General features: G+C 36.0%; 1 protein-coding gene across 2 annotated transcripts in view; it reads right to left on the minus strand.

Annotated features, from left to right (window-relative positions):
- Positions 1–17,230, minus strand: part of Impg1 (interphotoreceptor matrix proteoglycan 1) — a 137,470-nt gene that overhangs the window by 81,444 nt on the left and 38,796 nt on the right. For both annotated transcript variants that reach the window (XM_063226925.1, XM_063226926.1), the window contains exon 5: positions 13,026–13,090. In XM_063226925.1, coding sequence (XP_063082995.1) covers positions 13,026–13,090 — 65 coding nt within the window. The remainder of the gene's footprint in view (positions 1–13,025; positions 13,091–17,230) is intronic.

Genomic DNA, 17,230 nt, shown 5'->3' on the forward strand with positions numbered 1-17,230 from the left:
ACAATCTCATGAAGTTGTTTCTTTACTTAAATTGCTATCCTCTCAAATATTTCAGGTGTGTGACTTCCATTTTCTTCCTGGACTATATCTCCCAGACTTGTTTGGTGTAGGCTGGAGGTCTGAGATTGCCTTTTGCTCCTTCATCTTAACATTCTCCTGGGTTCCTCCCAATAAGACACTTGTAGGGTCCAAGGCACTCCTTATGTTGACTGCCCCTCTGTGGTATAGGGGAATGGGACAGGCACCTGGGTTCCTCTCACCCCAGATTTACATGGAGGTAGCAAGTTGTGGGGTGGAATTTCCCAGACCTGTGTAGCTACACTGGGGCTTTGCCAATGATCAAGGGTGCATGGAAGTGGGACTGCTTCTCTCAGCTTGTGTGCCTACACTGGGACTCCTGCAATGGTGGTAGGCACATGGGTGTGTTTCTCTGAATCTTCCAGTGGGTGATGGCTGTCCAAAGAAACCAAGGGCCTCCAGTAGTGGCCTCCAGGTGCATGGGGATTACTTAGTTGCATGTCCCTGTTCCCTTCAGCTGCCCACAGGAAGGAGTCTTCAGGGAGTGGTGCCTAACAGGTGAAGGTGGATCTGCTGGTTCTCTCTACCCATGCTGGCTGCCCATAGGAGGGGGTCTTAACTTTACTCATCTTAAATGTGGTCTAAAAATCTTTTTAAATAGATCATCTGAATATGTTCTTGAAAAAGATATAAATTTGACTTTCAATCCCAGTCAAATTGTGGCTTCTAGAACTCAAGGTTGGTGCTCTTTATATGGGGCACTGTTTAAGGTGTTTGACAAGTTTATCCTATTTTTGACAATGTAAGGATGAAAAGGCAGGTATTTACTTTGAATTTACTCTTCTGAATGTTTTCTTAGGGTACTATACAAGTCTTTCGAGCTTATTTTGCTTTGGTAATTCTGGAGGCACTAGAATTTTAATCATACAACTCAAGAGATGCAAGAAAATCAAAATGCCATCAATTCTTCCCCTTTCAGAACAGATTATTATAAACCACTTCAGGTCTTGGAAAATATTTTGAAATATTTAAGACCTTGTGAAATGGAAGTGTAGGTTCTATTCAAAGAAAGAAAAAGCATTGTTGTAATAAATATGCATTACGATTTTATAGAAAATTATCATTGAAACATATTTAGGCAAATAATATTATGATTAATTAGTTTATATTTAGCTTGAAGTTGCTTTCTACTTTGGTATTAATTAGGCAAGAACAGAATATGTTAGTTTATTTTTGAACTTTATAATATCAAATATAACAGAGAATCAAATTAATCTTTCACTTTTGCCTGGAAACTAGTAGTGACAAGTAATCACATTTCATTGTGTCTATGAAATAATTTTATTGAGTGTGCAACTGGAGTTCCTAATGGGAGTGTTGGCAGTGGTTAATGGAGTCATCTGCAGGAAGTATTCCTTTTGCTATAGAAAGGATACTTATGATTTTAAATTGACACAAAATATCATACTTGGTTACATGGTACTATGCAGTGTGTTAATACACATATACATTATGCAATGTTCAAATTAAGGTAAATTTAATCTATTTCCTAAAACATTGTTTACTTGTGATCAAAATACTCAAAATCCTTTCTCCTAGTTGTTTTTGAAGTATATAGTAAATTATCGCTGTTTATATAGTTATCTTACTAAGTGACAGAATACCAGAGGAAGGGATTTGGGGGTTAAAAACACAAATCTGTTGGCTTGTCAGCACCTCAGAGGATGTGGTGTTTGGCATCTTTCTCTGCAACTCTGCTACCTGCAGTAAAGATGGCAGGATCTGCACTCAGACATCCTCAGACTACTGCCAATTTAAGGCATCTTCGAGCTTTATTATTCTATGAGTAATCAATTTATACTATTTTTTTTGTAACAACAAAAATAGTTCTTTAGTATACTACAAGAACATTTTTTGTTGTTATTTGGGTATCCTCTTTTATCGCCATGAAGTGCAAAATTATTCAGTCTATTAAAGCTAAGAACAATTATTAGACAGACTAGGTTCATCATCTAATCCATTTAACTCCCTTTGGAGATTTTCTATTCTGTTTTCACATCTCAGGTACCTAGTAATATTTTCTAAAAATAAAATGCTATCTCAGGAAATTTATAACTGAAAAATTCAGTTGCAGTAAATGACTGTCTCTTTTTAATATTCCTGAGTATTGCATTTACATTTGATGAAATTAAGGTTTAGCTCCAAGATGGGGAAAGTTTCATTTTTGAATTCCAAACTTATATATTCAAATTTCACTGCAACTGAAAAAATTATTAATAATAGTGATAGACAGGATTGGGGTAGAAAGTGAGGGTTAGTGGAAGAAATACTTTTCTTCGGAGTAAAGTATTCAAAATATCCATAAATTTTCAGTTAAAAAGCTTTTCCATGCTCTTTCTGTGTAAGATCACCACAGATGCCAAGTCTCTGGTAGGCACAATGAAACTTGTTAGGGTCTGGCTGAACTTTTTGAATTACATTTTGGAAATAATGTAACTACAGAAGAATCTGTGCACAGACTTTGTCTTTGGGTATTCAGGAGTATGGGGAACATAAATTAAAACATTCATTGCTGGAACTCAAAGTTATTCCAATGATAGATTTTACTATATCATATCATTTGTCTACTGATATCTGAAAGTTTTTGTAAATTAGAACAAGCAATAGTTAATGAGAAGTTAACTTGCTTTTTGGTTTATCCTACTGAATTGAATTTTATTGCAAAAGTTCTAATCAGCTAAATTATATGATTTTAAACTTTTAAAATAGAATTACTATTTGCAGACAATACGATCATTCATGTAAAATACCCTGAAAATTCATCAGAAGACTCTTTTGTCTGATAAGCCAATTCAGCATAGTGGCAAGACACAAAATCAACACGTGAAAATCAATAATAAGTCCCTTGAGAAAAACAGGTCTATCCAACAATAGCTTCAAGGAAAAAAATTACTTATGAATCAACATAACCAAGGTGAAAGAGCTCTATAAGGAAAGTTATAGAACAATGCAGAAAGAAATTGAAGACATTAGAAAATGAAGTGACTTCTCCTGTTCATAGATTGGCAGAACCAATACTGATAAAATGTCCACATTGTCAAAAGCAATCTACAAATTCAATGTGACCTATATTAAAATAAAAACTCTCTACAGAACTGAAAGAAATAACCATAAAATTTATACAGAAGTAAAACAAAAGACCCAAAATAGTAAGCAATTGTAAGCAATCTTAATGAAAAAAATCAAAACTGGAGTTACCACAATACCTGTTTTTAAATTAAACTACAAAGCCATAGTAAAGGCAGTGTGATACTGCCAAAAAAACAGACATGTAGTCCAATGGGATAGAGCAGAAGACAAAGAAACAAATCTCTATGCCTAAGCACTTGATTTCTTCTCTTTTTTGGTGAAGAAGGTACTGGGGATTGAACTCAGGGCCTTCATGATAAACTGCAGGCCTAGCCCTTTATAATTTTAGTGTGTTGAGTCAAGCTCTTACTAAGTCACTAAGTTGCTTGGGTTGGACTTGAGCTTGTAGTCCTCTCCAAACTGACACAGGTAACTCATTTTTGACAAAGAGGCCAAAAATATGTGATGGAGAAAAAGACAGTATCTTTAACAAACGTGCTGGGAAAACTGGTTGCTAATATGCAGAAGATTAAAACTGCCTGTAGTAAAATCAGGTCAAAATGGATCACAGACTTATACATAAGACAGGAGGAACAAACTGCTGGAAGACAACTTAGGGGAAGAACTGGAAACCACAGCCCAGGCAAAGACTTCCTTCCTGCATAGAACACAATAACATAGGTTATAATATCAATGATCAACAAGTAGGGCTGCATCTAATTGAAAAGCTTCTGTACAGTACAGGAGATAATTCACGGAGTGAAGAGACAAGCTGCAGAATGGAGGAAATCATAAATAACTACTCTTCTGATGGAAGGTTGCTAGCTAGACTATAAAGAGGACTAAATGAAATCTTAATATGAAAAGTAGAAATAGTCATCAATAAATGTGCTATTGAATTGAAAAGAAAATTCTCTAATGAGGAAGTACAAATGACCAACAAGTATGTAAAAGCCGTTCCATACATCTGGAAAATGTTAATCAAATGACATTAAATTCCATCTCACATATAAACAGCCTAGCTCCCCATCTATAGATGAATAGATACAAGAAATGTTGTATAGACACACACTGGAGTATTAAAAAGTCAGCCAGGGAAAAGGATGCCATATGCAGGAAAATGAATGGAGCTGGAGCCATCATGTTGAGTGAAATATGCCAGACTCAGTAACTTAAATGTGACATATTTTCTCTTGTTTAAGAAATCAATCAATCAGTCAATCAAAAGCAAAGGAGAGTGGACAAGGAACTGCAAGGTTATCTTCTAAGGCCATGGAAGGGAAGAGGGAAAGAAAGGAGTGTGGGGATATGAAAATTACCAAATGGATCTGAAAATTACCAAAATATGTAACATGCTCATGCCAACATGCCACAAAGAATCACCTTATTCTCTACTACTATAGAATCCACAACAATAAACATAGAAATGTGCATGTTAGTTCTCTCACTCATTTGATTGTTTTCCAATATTTGTAAGTATCTTTTCTATAATTTCCTCCTGTAAATAACACTTCTATAAAGACTTGATTTTAAGCATCATGGGTTAAATTTCATCTGTTTGTAAAGGGAATTAATAGTTACCTCACTCTTTCTTATTGGCAAACAGTGTACTTTACTATTAAATTCTGATAATTGAAATTGAACTCAGAGGGAGGAGCAAAGATGGCGGATAGATAACATCTGACTACAGAGCCTCCCTGAGATAGTCAACTTAGAATTCAACATAATAGAGATGAGGAGCCCTGAACAGAGGGAGATGAATTCTCTCATCCCAAGAAGAAACTATGGTGAGAAGAACCAATCAGACATACAGTCCTGTTGCTATTATTGGAACAGCTAAAAGGTTCAGTGTTCCCGTCACAGTGGGCAACTTGCTGAGCCATCCAAGATCCTGCAACTTCAACTCACTGAAGGTGCAGTCACACTGAGGTTGGGGATCAGCAGCCAAATGGAGAGCTGAGCTGGCAAGGAGCCTGCATTGACCTGTGGTGAGTGACAGGAGTGGAGCCATTCCACAGAAAGGGGGACTCTGGTGGATGACATTCTGGGACTGGGCAGGACTGGTAAGTACAAGGGACAGCAGTGACTTCAGTCAGTTGTTCCCTTCCTGAACAGGTTTGGTGGAGTGAGCTAGGCCTGGGTCACATGACCTGGCTGAGACCCAATAGGTTATCTGAAATCAATTCCCTTTGGCTGTGGCACACATGAACGAAGTGAAGCCTCAGAAGTTTGACTAACCTGGAGGGGAGGCAGTGCATAGTAATACAGTGCAGGCCTCAGCAGCTTGACTGATCCAAAGGGGAGGAGCTAGCATACTCTACCCCTGTTTGCAACTCACTAGCACACAGCAGTGGGAAGGGTCATATAGCCAGCATGCTTCAGAAGAATTGTATCCAACAAAAAAAGAAACTGGGGCCTCCTGGAAGAAGCAAAAAATATGGGAAGAGGAAGCAACAACAAAAAGTCCCCAGGTCCCAACCCTGAGAACACTGACCCAGGACAGGTAAATACAAAGGAGAATGAGGACAGCAAACAAGCAATATCAGACATGGCACCAGTGGACATAAAGAGATATCTTCTGGACCTCATAGATGAGTTCAAAAGTGAAATATTTAGCCAAGTTAAGCAAGATTAAAGAAGATTAATAAAAGAGATGCTAAGTACCCCTCAAGCAGACACAGAGAGAAGAAGGAACTCAAAGGAGAGAACTATTTGATGAAGAATATAAAGAAAATATAGAATACATGAAGCAGATTCAAAGAGATTACCAGGAAATTAAATCTCTATGGAAAGATGGAAAATCTACTTGAAAGAAACTAAGGATAGATTAGCCATACTGGAGGAAAGTTTTGCAATGTGGGATTATGAAAGGAAAAACTTTTTAAAAAATAACAAGGAAATAAGCAGTAACAATACAAAAGCTAGAAGATGACAAGAGGATCTACAACTTGAGAATAAAGAATGTGAATGAAGAAGCAGGGTACAAACAAAGGCACTACAAAGGCTGTTCACAGAAATAATTAAGGAAAACTTCCCAAACATAGGAAAAGGAAATGATATTCAAATGTATGAGGCATACAGAACTCCAGTCACCTACAACCAAAACAGAGTGACACCCACGCAGATCATAATCAAGATTCCAGAAACTCAGTATAAGAACAGAATATTAAAAGCTGTCAGAGACAAGAAACAGATAACCTATAAAGGAAGGTCCATCAGAATAATGGCACTTTTCCACACAAACCATCAAGTCAAGAAGAGCCTGGAGTGAAATATTCCAAGCCCTGAAAAAAAATAACCCCCAACCCAGATTGATATACCCTGATAAACTGTGTCTAGAAATTAATGGAAAAGGAAGATGCTTCCAAGACAAAGAGGAGCTTGGGAAATTTTCAACCACCAATCCAACTCTACAGAGAATACTGCAGGGCATTCTAGAGAGAGAGAAAAGTACTAGAATTCCAGGAACAGTGGCAGAGAATCCTCAATGAATGGAGCAGAAAACAGAATGATGAAGATAAGCAGACAACTGATGGCAAAAAAAGAGCATAATGGAAACGAGGCAGAAAAGATTGGTAATAATCTCGAGTATAGATGGCCTTGATACACTAAATTAAAAAAAAAAAAAGAACCACACGTGGAGTAGATCAGGAGGCAGGGTCCACCAAGATGCTATTTATAGTAAATAATTAACATGAAAAAGAGTACATGGACTGAAAATCAAATATGCTCTATATGACAGAGAACCAGAGAGTAATAGGGGCAAATAGACCAGTATTTATATATAGGTTGGAAAGACAGGTTTTAATAGGTAAAGGAATACAATTAGAGGTCAAGTCCAGGAGAGAGAAGGTTCAGAACCACTTAGGTAAATAGCAGGTTGGCTCCCCACTTTAATACCAAGAGTCTTTGTCAGACCCAAAAATGCACAGTGTACCCTGGGGAAGTGAAAGGGGAGGGAGAGTCTTAAAAAAGATGGCAGAAGATATTGTTAATAGTGTATCAGGATTTAAAACCCACATTACTTGCACCACTCTGCTTAAATAGATTTTACTCTTTTTTTCTGATAGATTTTATTCTGTCCCAGTTTGTCTCTTTGCATTAGATTTGAGGATACAGATAGCTATCTCCAAAACATCAGGATATAGCATGGTAATCATCTTTAATTTCCTATGATCTTAACCTGGAGCCCTGTATGACTTACACTGTTTTATCATGACTGATCTTAGTTAAATCTGGTTTGTTTGATTGCTGTTTGGTATCAACAGATTTTATTCAAAACTGATATGATTGATAGTATCAAGTCTCAGCTTATAGGTATACTGAAGATGACAAGACTCTATGATACACATTCTAGTTTGATAACTGCCTGTTTTTGAAGTTTTATACTATATACAAAGTTGTGTTTTTATTAATACTGTTATGTACTGATATATTCAATTATACTATGTCTGATGATATAGCCAATTCTATTGAAGATAACAAGAGACAACACAGGAACTATGGGAGAACTCCTCGTACAACGGTCTTATATGTTTTTTTCATTTCATGTGTTTAGAGGAAATGTGTTTTGTTTGTCTTGCTTTGTTTTGTTTCTCCCTCTAACATAAAAAAGATAGAAATACATGTTAAGACTCATGCATGTACAGAATCTATAAACAGTTTATGAGAACTGATATTATGACACATGATGAAATGAACAGATACTTTGGAGAAAAAGAGACACTACTCAGTGCTGATCCTGGAGTGTCATAAGGCGAAACCCAGCAATAGTATTATTCTTTGTTAAGAGTGATATTAGACTGCTTGCATTTGTTCAATCTCAACATAATTGAAGATAGGATAACTGCATGTATGTTTAAGTGTATAGGATTGATAACCATATTTCTAAGTTTTTGTTGGACAGTTGAACAGAACTGGTTGCAGTCTCACTGTTTGAATCTCCACTTTATATGCTCCACTTTAGTATCTTGAATAACTATTTGTAAGAAGACAATCTGTAGTTATCAACTAGTGATTTCTTACTGCTTATTTTTTCCTTGAATGTATGTATTATTTCTACCCATTTTCTGTTTTGTTTAGTCTTTCTTTAAATAAAATTTAAAAAAGAAGAAACCGAACTCTTCTTGCTTCATTTGTATGTTGAAAACTGGTAAATCAGCTGAATTTACAAGAGATGTGAAGTACAGTCACAGCAGCTTCCTTTGAATGTCAGTAAAGAAATGGGAAAAATGTATTGTGATTCATTTAAAAATACTTTCTCAGTTATAGATTTTAGCCCACCAAGATTTGATTTCTTAAAACATTACTAACATTAGTAAAAATCAAATAAACTGAGGAAAGCATTTCTCTGGGAATTAAGAGTTTTGCTTTACATACTTAACTCATTTTTGTCCTTTTGAGACAGGGTTTCACTACGCAGTTCAGGCTACCTTGAACTCACATCATAGCCCAGGCTGGTCTCCTGCCTCAGTCTCCTGAGTGCTGGGATTACAGCCAGCCTGCTTTATATACATTTAAAAGTATTTTTAAATAATATGGGAAGATGGTAAGACTGCAGTAGAAAAATACATGAAAGTAGACTTTCAAGCATCTAGTAAAAACAGGAAAATTACTTTTTCCCTCATTTGGCAAACATTAAAACAAATAGTAATATTCAATATTTGCAAGTGAGACAATCTTATCTTTTTGAAAACTAGCTATTTACACTGCAACAAGATTTCTAGAAAATATACTTGGCAAAACCCACTAAGAGCCTGAGAAATCCAACTTCCAGGAGAACATGGTGGATAGATAGCAGTAGCTATGGAGGCTCTCTGAGATACCCCACTTAAAATCCAGGATTGGTGCGGTATGAGGAGTCCTAAGCAAGGGGAGATACACCCTACCAACCAGGAATGAACTGAGCTAAGAGAAACCAACTGGAAATCCAATCTTAGTGCTATAACAGGAACAGATAAAATCTCAGCACAGGAAGCTATAACCTGCACTCCTGGAAGCTGTGATTTGAATTTCCTGCTGCTGCTGCTGTGTCCAAATCTGCAGGGCAGGGAGAGAGACACGCAAAGATCTGAGAGCGGGAATCTGCGAACGGAGTTGAGAGCAGGACTAGCAGGGAGCCCTACATTGACTTGCGGTGAGTGAGTGGAACAGGGACCCTTTCATAGAGTAGGAGGCTCCAGCAAAGGACATACTGGGACCAGGCACACTTCCAGAACAGGATGCTGCAGTGACATTAGCCGCATATTCCCCTCTCAAGTGGGATTGGCAGGGAGTGCCTGGCCTGGGTGACGCTGCTGACTAAGACTCAGTAGGCTAGCCCAAACGAGGTCCCAGTGCTTGGAGGTGCACCCTAGTGGTGAAGCCTTTGGTAGGTTGACCTGGAAGGGCAGGCCCAGCAGAGGCTGCCCAGGTCTGTGTCTCCCTAGTACACCGCAATGGGCAGGAACACGTAGCTGGCGCAATTCAAACAAACTGTAACAGGCAAAGAGAAAAAAAATTGGGCCTCCTACATTCACTTGTATGGAAGGAACAAATAGTATGGGAAGAGGAAGCAACAAGAAAGGGTCCTCAATCCCCAATTCTGAGAACACTGATCCAGGAAAGGGAAATGCAAAGGAAGACAGAAAACATGCAATATCAGACATGGTACCAATAGACATAAAGCGATATCTCCAGAGCCTCATAGACGAGTTTAAAAATGAAGTATTTAATGAAATAAAGCAAGATATAAGTAGAATAGTTAGAGAAGTGCTAAGCACCGCCCAAGAAAAAACAGATGGTGGAATGCAAGAACAGAAAAAATGGGGAGAATTGTTTGATGCAGAAAATAGAGAAAACATAGAATACGTGAAGCAGATTCAAAGAGATTACCAGGAAACTAAAAATTCTATCGAAAACTGGCATAACAGCTTGAAAGAAAATAAGGATAGATTATCTGAATTGGAGGGCAGATTTATAATATGGGAGCATGAAATGAAAAACTTCTTAAAAATAATAAGAAAACAAACAGAAATAATACAAAGGCTAGAATATTTTGATAAGAGGATCTAAAAGAATTAAGAACATAAAAGAAGAAGTAGGGACACAAACAAATGGACTACGAAAGCTACTCGCAGAAATAATCCAAGAGAATTTCCCTAATTTAGCAAAAGGTAAAGATACTCAGATGTATGAGGCATACAGGACCCAGCCACCTACAACCCAAACAGAGCTACACCCAGGCATATAATAATCAAAATTCCAGGAATGCAATATAAGAAGAGAATACTAAAAGCCATCAGAGACAAGAAACAGATCACTTACAAAGGAACACCCATCAGAATTACAGCAGACTTCTCAGCACAAACCATCAAATCATGAAGAGCGTGGGGGGAAATAATTCAAGCTTTGAAAGATAGCCAAGATTGACATATCCTGCACAACTGTCCCTAGAAATTGATGGAAAAACAAGGTGCTTCCAGGATAAAGAGGAACTAGGGGAATTTGCAACCACCAATTTAACTCTACAGAGAATACTGCAGGATATTCAAAAAAAGGAAAATACCAAGACTTCAGAAACAGTGGCAGAGAAGCCACAATGATTGGAGCAAAAAGTGAAATGAAGAAGACAAACTGACAACAAATGACAGAAAAAGAGCTCAACAGAAATGAGGCAGAGAAGATTGGATGGTAGGAACAGCTATTCAGGAGAAAACAAGACATCATAATAGCTAGTGCTGATTTAGTATCATCGTGCTTTGAAGTCCCATCAAGCTTTTATTCTTCTGTCTCCATCAGTCTTAACAGGTTGTATCTTATTGGATTTTATTATATATGATAATATAAGCAAAAATTTTATAGACAAGGAGATTATACAGAAACCATTTTTCATTTTCTGTTAATCGGTTCTAAATACCCTGTAATGTTGTCATTCTCTTGAATGGTTTTATATCGTCTTGATATGTTTTGTGCTACAGTATACGAAGTTATACTCAAAGATTTCAAGGAAAAAGACATTATGGTAACTAGTTTTATGTCAGGATATCTTGTGGTGAAACACTACTTTGCTTAAATGGTTATGCTTTGACCTGTGCTGTGCCCTCTTTTATCTCAATCTCCTATTTACTTTCTTATTTATTTACTTTCTTATTTTTATCTTTTTAATTAAGGGAAAAATAAATAAAAAAAGCAGGATACATTATAGTAACCCACTTTGATTTCCTATTAATTTGATTTGAAACTCTGTATAGCCCTCACCATCTTTCTTTGACTGATTTTCCTCTATTCTGCTTTGCTTGATAGTACCAAGTTCGAAAGTATAGGCAACAACTGTGAGGACAATAAGATTCATTATGACACCCATCCCGGTTGACTATTATCTTCTTTTAAAGTCCTGTAATGTCTCCAATGTTTTGGTTTTATTCTTTACTCTTTTGTTCAATTTTATTATAACTGATGATATAGGCAATTCTTTTTAAGATAGCAAGAGGCAGTATGGTAAGCATTATTGATCACCTAGTATTTTGTTTTTACATTATCTATTATGTCTATCCTTTTGATTTGACTGACTCTGTTCTGTTATGGCACATTTGGTTTTACTGTCTTCAAAATAAAACTAATAAGAACTGTAGGAATAATAAAACCCAAAAACCTTCTTTTGTCATTGTACAAAAGAAGGGAAAAGAAAGTTCTCTAAAAAATATAACTGCATATATATTTAAATGTATAAGATAGATAACCATATTACTGAGTTTTGTTGGATTATTGAACAAAACTGTTTGCAGTCTCACTGTTTGAAAGTCCACTTTATATGCTTTAATTTTGTACCTTGAACAACTATTTCTAAGATAACAACATTTACTCTATCAACTAGTGATTTCCTACTGTTTATGTTTTCTGAAATTCTGTATAACTTGTACTCTTTTTCTATTTTTTTCTTTTTCTCCTTAAAAAAAAAGAGCCTGAGAAATCCAATCCATGATTTTGTAATCTCTTTGAGAAAATAAATGGTTTCACAAAGATTCATGTTAAACATTTGTGTTGGCTTATCTACACTTAATGATGGAATGGTTAAATTGATTACATTTATTTGAGAGAATGATAGAAACCATCCAAGTGATTATTTTAAAAAGTTTTACAACAAAATTTACACATTTTGGGTTTTGTTGCTCCCATAGATATTAAAATCAAACATGATAAAACAAAGGTGTCAGTCAAAACCAAGGATAGACATAGCACATGAGGTAAAAACAGAGTACAAGGTTATAAACAACGGTTTCCATAATGCCTCTTGCTTCCTTAAGAAGAATTGTCCATCTCATTAGGTATTATAAAGTTGAACAAAACAGTAGAGAACAAGTCCAATAAAACCTAAACATTGTAAACCTTACAGAACTTCAAAAGAGGATAATAGTCAAAGCAGAATGGGCATCAAGTGAATCTTATTGTCTTCAAAGTAATTGCCTATACTCTGATACTTAATACTATCATACAGAGCGGAACAGAGTCTAATCAGTCAAAACAGGATAGTGGGAGTATTACAGGCCTTCAAATCAAGTTAATAGGAAATCAAGAAGGGAATTAAAAACTATTCTTTATGTCACATTAAGTGGGAAATGATACAACTCTAAGTATGGTTGTACAGAATTCACCCATAGTAGACGAAAGACAGCAGGGAAGGGTCAAAATACTGGCGATAGTCACATTCAAATTGTAAAATAATTACTTGGGTTTAGGATTTTAAAAAGTGTTTCCCCAATTTTATACAACAAATTTACATTATGTTATAAAATTGGGACCTCCAGTTAGAACTGAGAAAGTACATTACTAACACTGTCTACCTCAGTTAAGGATCGATTTTAAATTACATGCTGTCATGGCGGCTTGAACTAACTTACCTGTTGGGAGCACAGGAGTCCCAGGCAGCTTCATCAGGGTATGCTCTGTGGGTGCCTCATCTGTCCTGTTAGCATGACAGAAAGGAGGACATGGGGTAAAAAGGAACAACCTACGTACATTTGCATGTACATAAACCTAAACCTGAGAGAAAAAATCACACTTTAAAAAAAATTTGAAATACTTTTAATTCATGCTTGCTGGTCCATGTTTGCTGTATATAATGATTACATTCATTGTAGGGATTGGTCCATGGATAGCATTCATCTTAATTTTTTTTAAACTATTCCTTGCTTTCCCACATCCCATCCCTTCATCTCTACTTCCCCTTCCCAGCTACAAAGGTTCTATTTCCATATTTCACAGAAAAAGTGCACTTTACAACTAGATTTAGCTGATTTTGTCGTAGAAGTGGTATTGGAGTCTTTACTCATGGAGGAAAACTTTGCTTGGCTTTTTGGGTATGTGTGGCCCCAGGGCTCTTCATGGGCACGTGGCTTTCCACGTGCACAGAGTCTTCCATGATAGGTGGAGTCCGAGGTTGTGTAGTCTATGTTTACACTGCACTCGTGATATCACTGATAATGGGTGGCATCAGCTCCAATGAAATATTCTTCCTACAGCCTCAGGTCCTGGAGTTTGCCAATCCAGAGAAGCATGGGATTTACCTAGTAACTCTTTTGCTTTCTTATGTATGTTAGTAATACAGCACAGTGCCAGGTGTGGTGTGCATTCCTGTACTCCTGGCACTTGGAAAGTTGAGGCAAGATGATTCCCACGAGTGCAAGGGCAGGCTGAACTACATAGTGAGACTCTGTCTCAAAAAACAAAAATTAAAAAAAAAATAAAAAAGGAATATGGGAACAGTGATGCTTATTTGGTGAGTTGGTGAATGTACACAATATAATCTTGATCATTTCCAGTCCTTTCCCTGCCTTTCTTTTCTCCCCATTCTCCTGATATCTTCCCCATTTCTGAGAGTCTGTCTACTACTTTCCTGTCATCTCTCCTTTGTTAATTATTTTAAAAATATAAAGTATAAGTTCCTCATACAAAAGAAAACACATGATATTTTGAATCTGGCTTATTTTGCTTAACATGATGGCCTCTAGTTCCATTCTTTTTCCTGGAGAGAGAACGTTTTCATTCTTATTTATGGCTGAACAATACTCCAGTGTACATCTATGCCACATTTCTTTTCTCTACTCATTTATAGGTGGGTAGGTAGATTGTTTCCACACCTTAGCTACTGTGATTTCATTCCTATGAACATGGGTATGTTTGTATTGCTATATAATAGTGTCTTCAATTCTCTAGGTATTTTATGACTGAGTAATACTCCAGAATGTATCTGTACCACATTTTCTTTATCCATTCATCTGTGGATGGAGAGCTAAGCTGCTTCTGTGAGATGGAATTTAATGTAGTTTGGTTTGCACTTCCCTACAGGCTAGACATGTTGAACAGTTTTTCATAGACTTTCTGGCCATTTGTACTTTCTCTTTGGAAAATTATCTGTTGAATTCAATAGTCCATTTATTGATGAGGTTATTTGTTCTTTTGAGTTCTTTTTATTGTCTAGATATAACCTTCCATCAGAAGCTACAAAATGGGAGAAAATTATTAATAGCTATTAATAGCTATTGATAATAGCTATTAATAGCTATTAATTGATAGCTATTAATAATTTTCTCCCATTCTGTAGCTTGTCTCTTTACTCTAGTCTTCTGTGCAGATGCTTTTTAATTAGATGCAGCCCTATTTGTTGATCTTTGATTATTATTTTTTTTTTGTGGTACTGGAGGTCGAACTCACAATCTCATGCTTGCCAGGCAGGCACATATGCCACTGAGCCAAATCCCTAGCTCTGATCTTTGATATTATCGCCTATGTTATTGGGGTTCTTTGCAGGCAGGAAGTCTTGCCTGTGCCTATGGCTTTCAGCATTTTCCCTAAGTTGTCTTCCAGCAGTTTGTTCCTCTGGTCTTATGTGTAGGTCTGTGATCCGTTGTGATCTGCTTTTACTACAGGCAGTGATGAATATCTAATGGTAGTTTTAATCTTCTGCATGTTGGTAACCAGTTTTCCCAGCACATTTGTTAAAGAGACTGTCTTTTTCTTCATCATATCTTTTTGGCCTCTTTTCCAAAAATCAGATGGCTGCAGGTACATGGAGTAGTTTCTCTCCTGGACTGGTCTGCTCTACTGGACTGGTCTGCACATCTGTTTCTTTTCCAGGACCGTGTTTTTGTTACTGTAGCTTTGTATTATGATGCCTCTAGCTTTTTTCCTTTTGCTTTGGATTGCTTGGGTTAGTCTGAGTCTCTTCAATCTGAATTTTAGGAAATCTTGTTCTATGAAGAATATTGTCAATATTTTGATGACAATTGCATTGTATCTGTACATTGTTTTTGAAACCATGGATATTTAAACAATATTGCTTCTGCCTATCCTTTAACAAAGGAGGTCTTTCCATTTTTAATGTTTTCTTCATCTTCTTTCTATAATGTTCTGTAATTTTCATCACAGACATCTTTTGCCTTTTTGATTCAGTTGATTCTAAGTATTTAATTTGTTTGAAAGTATTGTGAATGGATTTGCTCTTCTGATCTCTTTCTCAGTGGGCACACTTTTGATGTATAGGAACATCATTGATTTTTGTGTGTTGATTTTGCTTTTTGCCATTTTGTTGAATTTATCAGATTTAAAAGTTTTCTAGTGCTATAGAGACTTTTATTTTAAAATCATATAATCTACAAATAGGCATAATTTGATTTCTTTTTATTCTATTCATATCCCTGTTACTTTTTATCTCTTTCTGATTGATCTTGCAAAATTTCAAGTACTATATTGAATAGTAGTAGTGAAACCGAACACTTTTTTGTTATTCTTGATTTTGGAGGAAATACTTTAAGGTCTCAGTATGATGTGAGGCTGTGAGCTTGTCATGTATGACATTTATCAGGCTGAGGTAAAGCCCTCTATGGCTTATCATCAGTTTTTTTTTTTTTACTTATGAAAGGGTGCTACATTTTCCTTAAGTTTTTTTCTCCATCTTTTGAGCTGATCATGTTTAATCCTTGATTTTATCTACGTGGAATGTTACATTTATGAATTCATATGTTATGAACTTTTCTTTCATCCTTGGGGTGAAACTAACTTGGTCATGGTGAAGAATCTTTTTTTTTTTTTTTGTACTAGGGATCAAACTCACAACTTCACACTTGCCAGGCAGGTGCTTGTTCTGCTGAGCTAAATCCCTGGCCCTCAATGAATGTGTTATTGAATTGTATTTGAATGTGGTTTCAATGGTATTGCATTGTTAATGTGTTATTGAATTGTTTTTGCCTAGATCTTATTGAGAATTTTTACATATATGTTAGTTAATGATATTGCTGTTTAGTTTTTTACTTTTTCACTGAGTTCTTGTTTGGTTTTGGTATTAGGGTAATGGCAGATTTGCAGAATACATTTGGAATCTTTGCTTCACATTGCATGGAAAATTTTCAGAAGCATTGGTATTAGCTTTTCTCTATACTTCTGGTAAAATTCAGCAGGCAATCCATCAGGTCTTGAACTTTTCTTTGTAGAGTGTTTATTATTGCGTGAGCTTCATTGCATGTTACCAGTCTTCTCAAAAATTCTTCTTGGCTCGATTGTGGAAAGTCACATGTTTCTAGGAATTTATCTTATAAATTCTCCAATTTATCAAAAATACAAGTTTTCAAAGTAGTTTCTAATTAATCTTCTGGGTTTCAGTGATGTCTGTTGTAATTTTGTTTTCATATGTAATTTTACTAAAGTGAATCTTCTCTTCGGTAAATTTGTCAAAGAGTTTATCAATACAGTTCATCTTTTCAAAGAATTTACTCTTTGAATCATTGATCTTATTCTAAATTCATTAATTTCTGCTGTGGGATTTATTTTTTTCCTCTTCTTGTTTTTAGGTTTGATTTATTCTTGTATTTTTAGGACCTTAAGTTGCATCATTAGGTAATATTTGGGGGATATTTTTAAGATCTTAAGTTGCATCATTAGGTAATATTTGGGGGATGATTCTGTTTTTCTAATGAAGGCACTCATTTTAGACTTTTCATTTTGTCCCACAGATTCTGCTGTGTTGTGCTTCTCTTACAATTTGACTCTAGGATTTTAAAATTTCTTCTGTGATTCACTGATCATTCAGGTGTGCAGTATTCAATTTTCA

The sequence above is a fragment of the Cavia porcellus genome, unplaced genomic scaffold (assembly GCF_034190915.1).
Source record: "Cavia porcellus strain 051 isolate PalLab524CR breed Dunkin Hartley unplaced genomic scaffold, mCavPor4.1 scaffold_16, whole genome shotgun sequence".
Classification (NCBI taxonomy): Eukaryota; Metazoa; Chordata; class Mammalia; order Rodentia; family Caviidae; genus Cavia; species Cavia porcellus.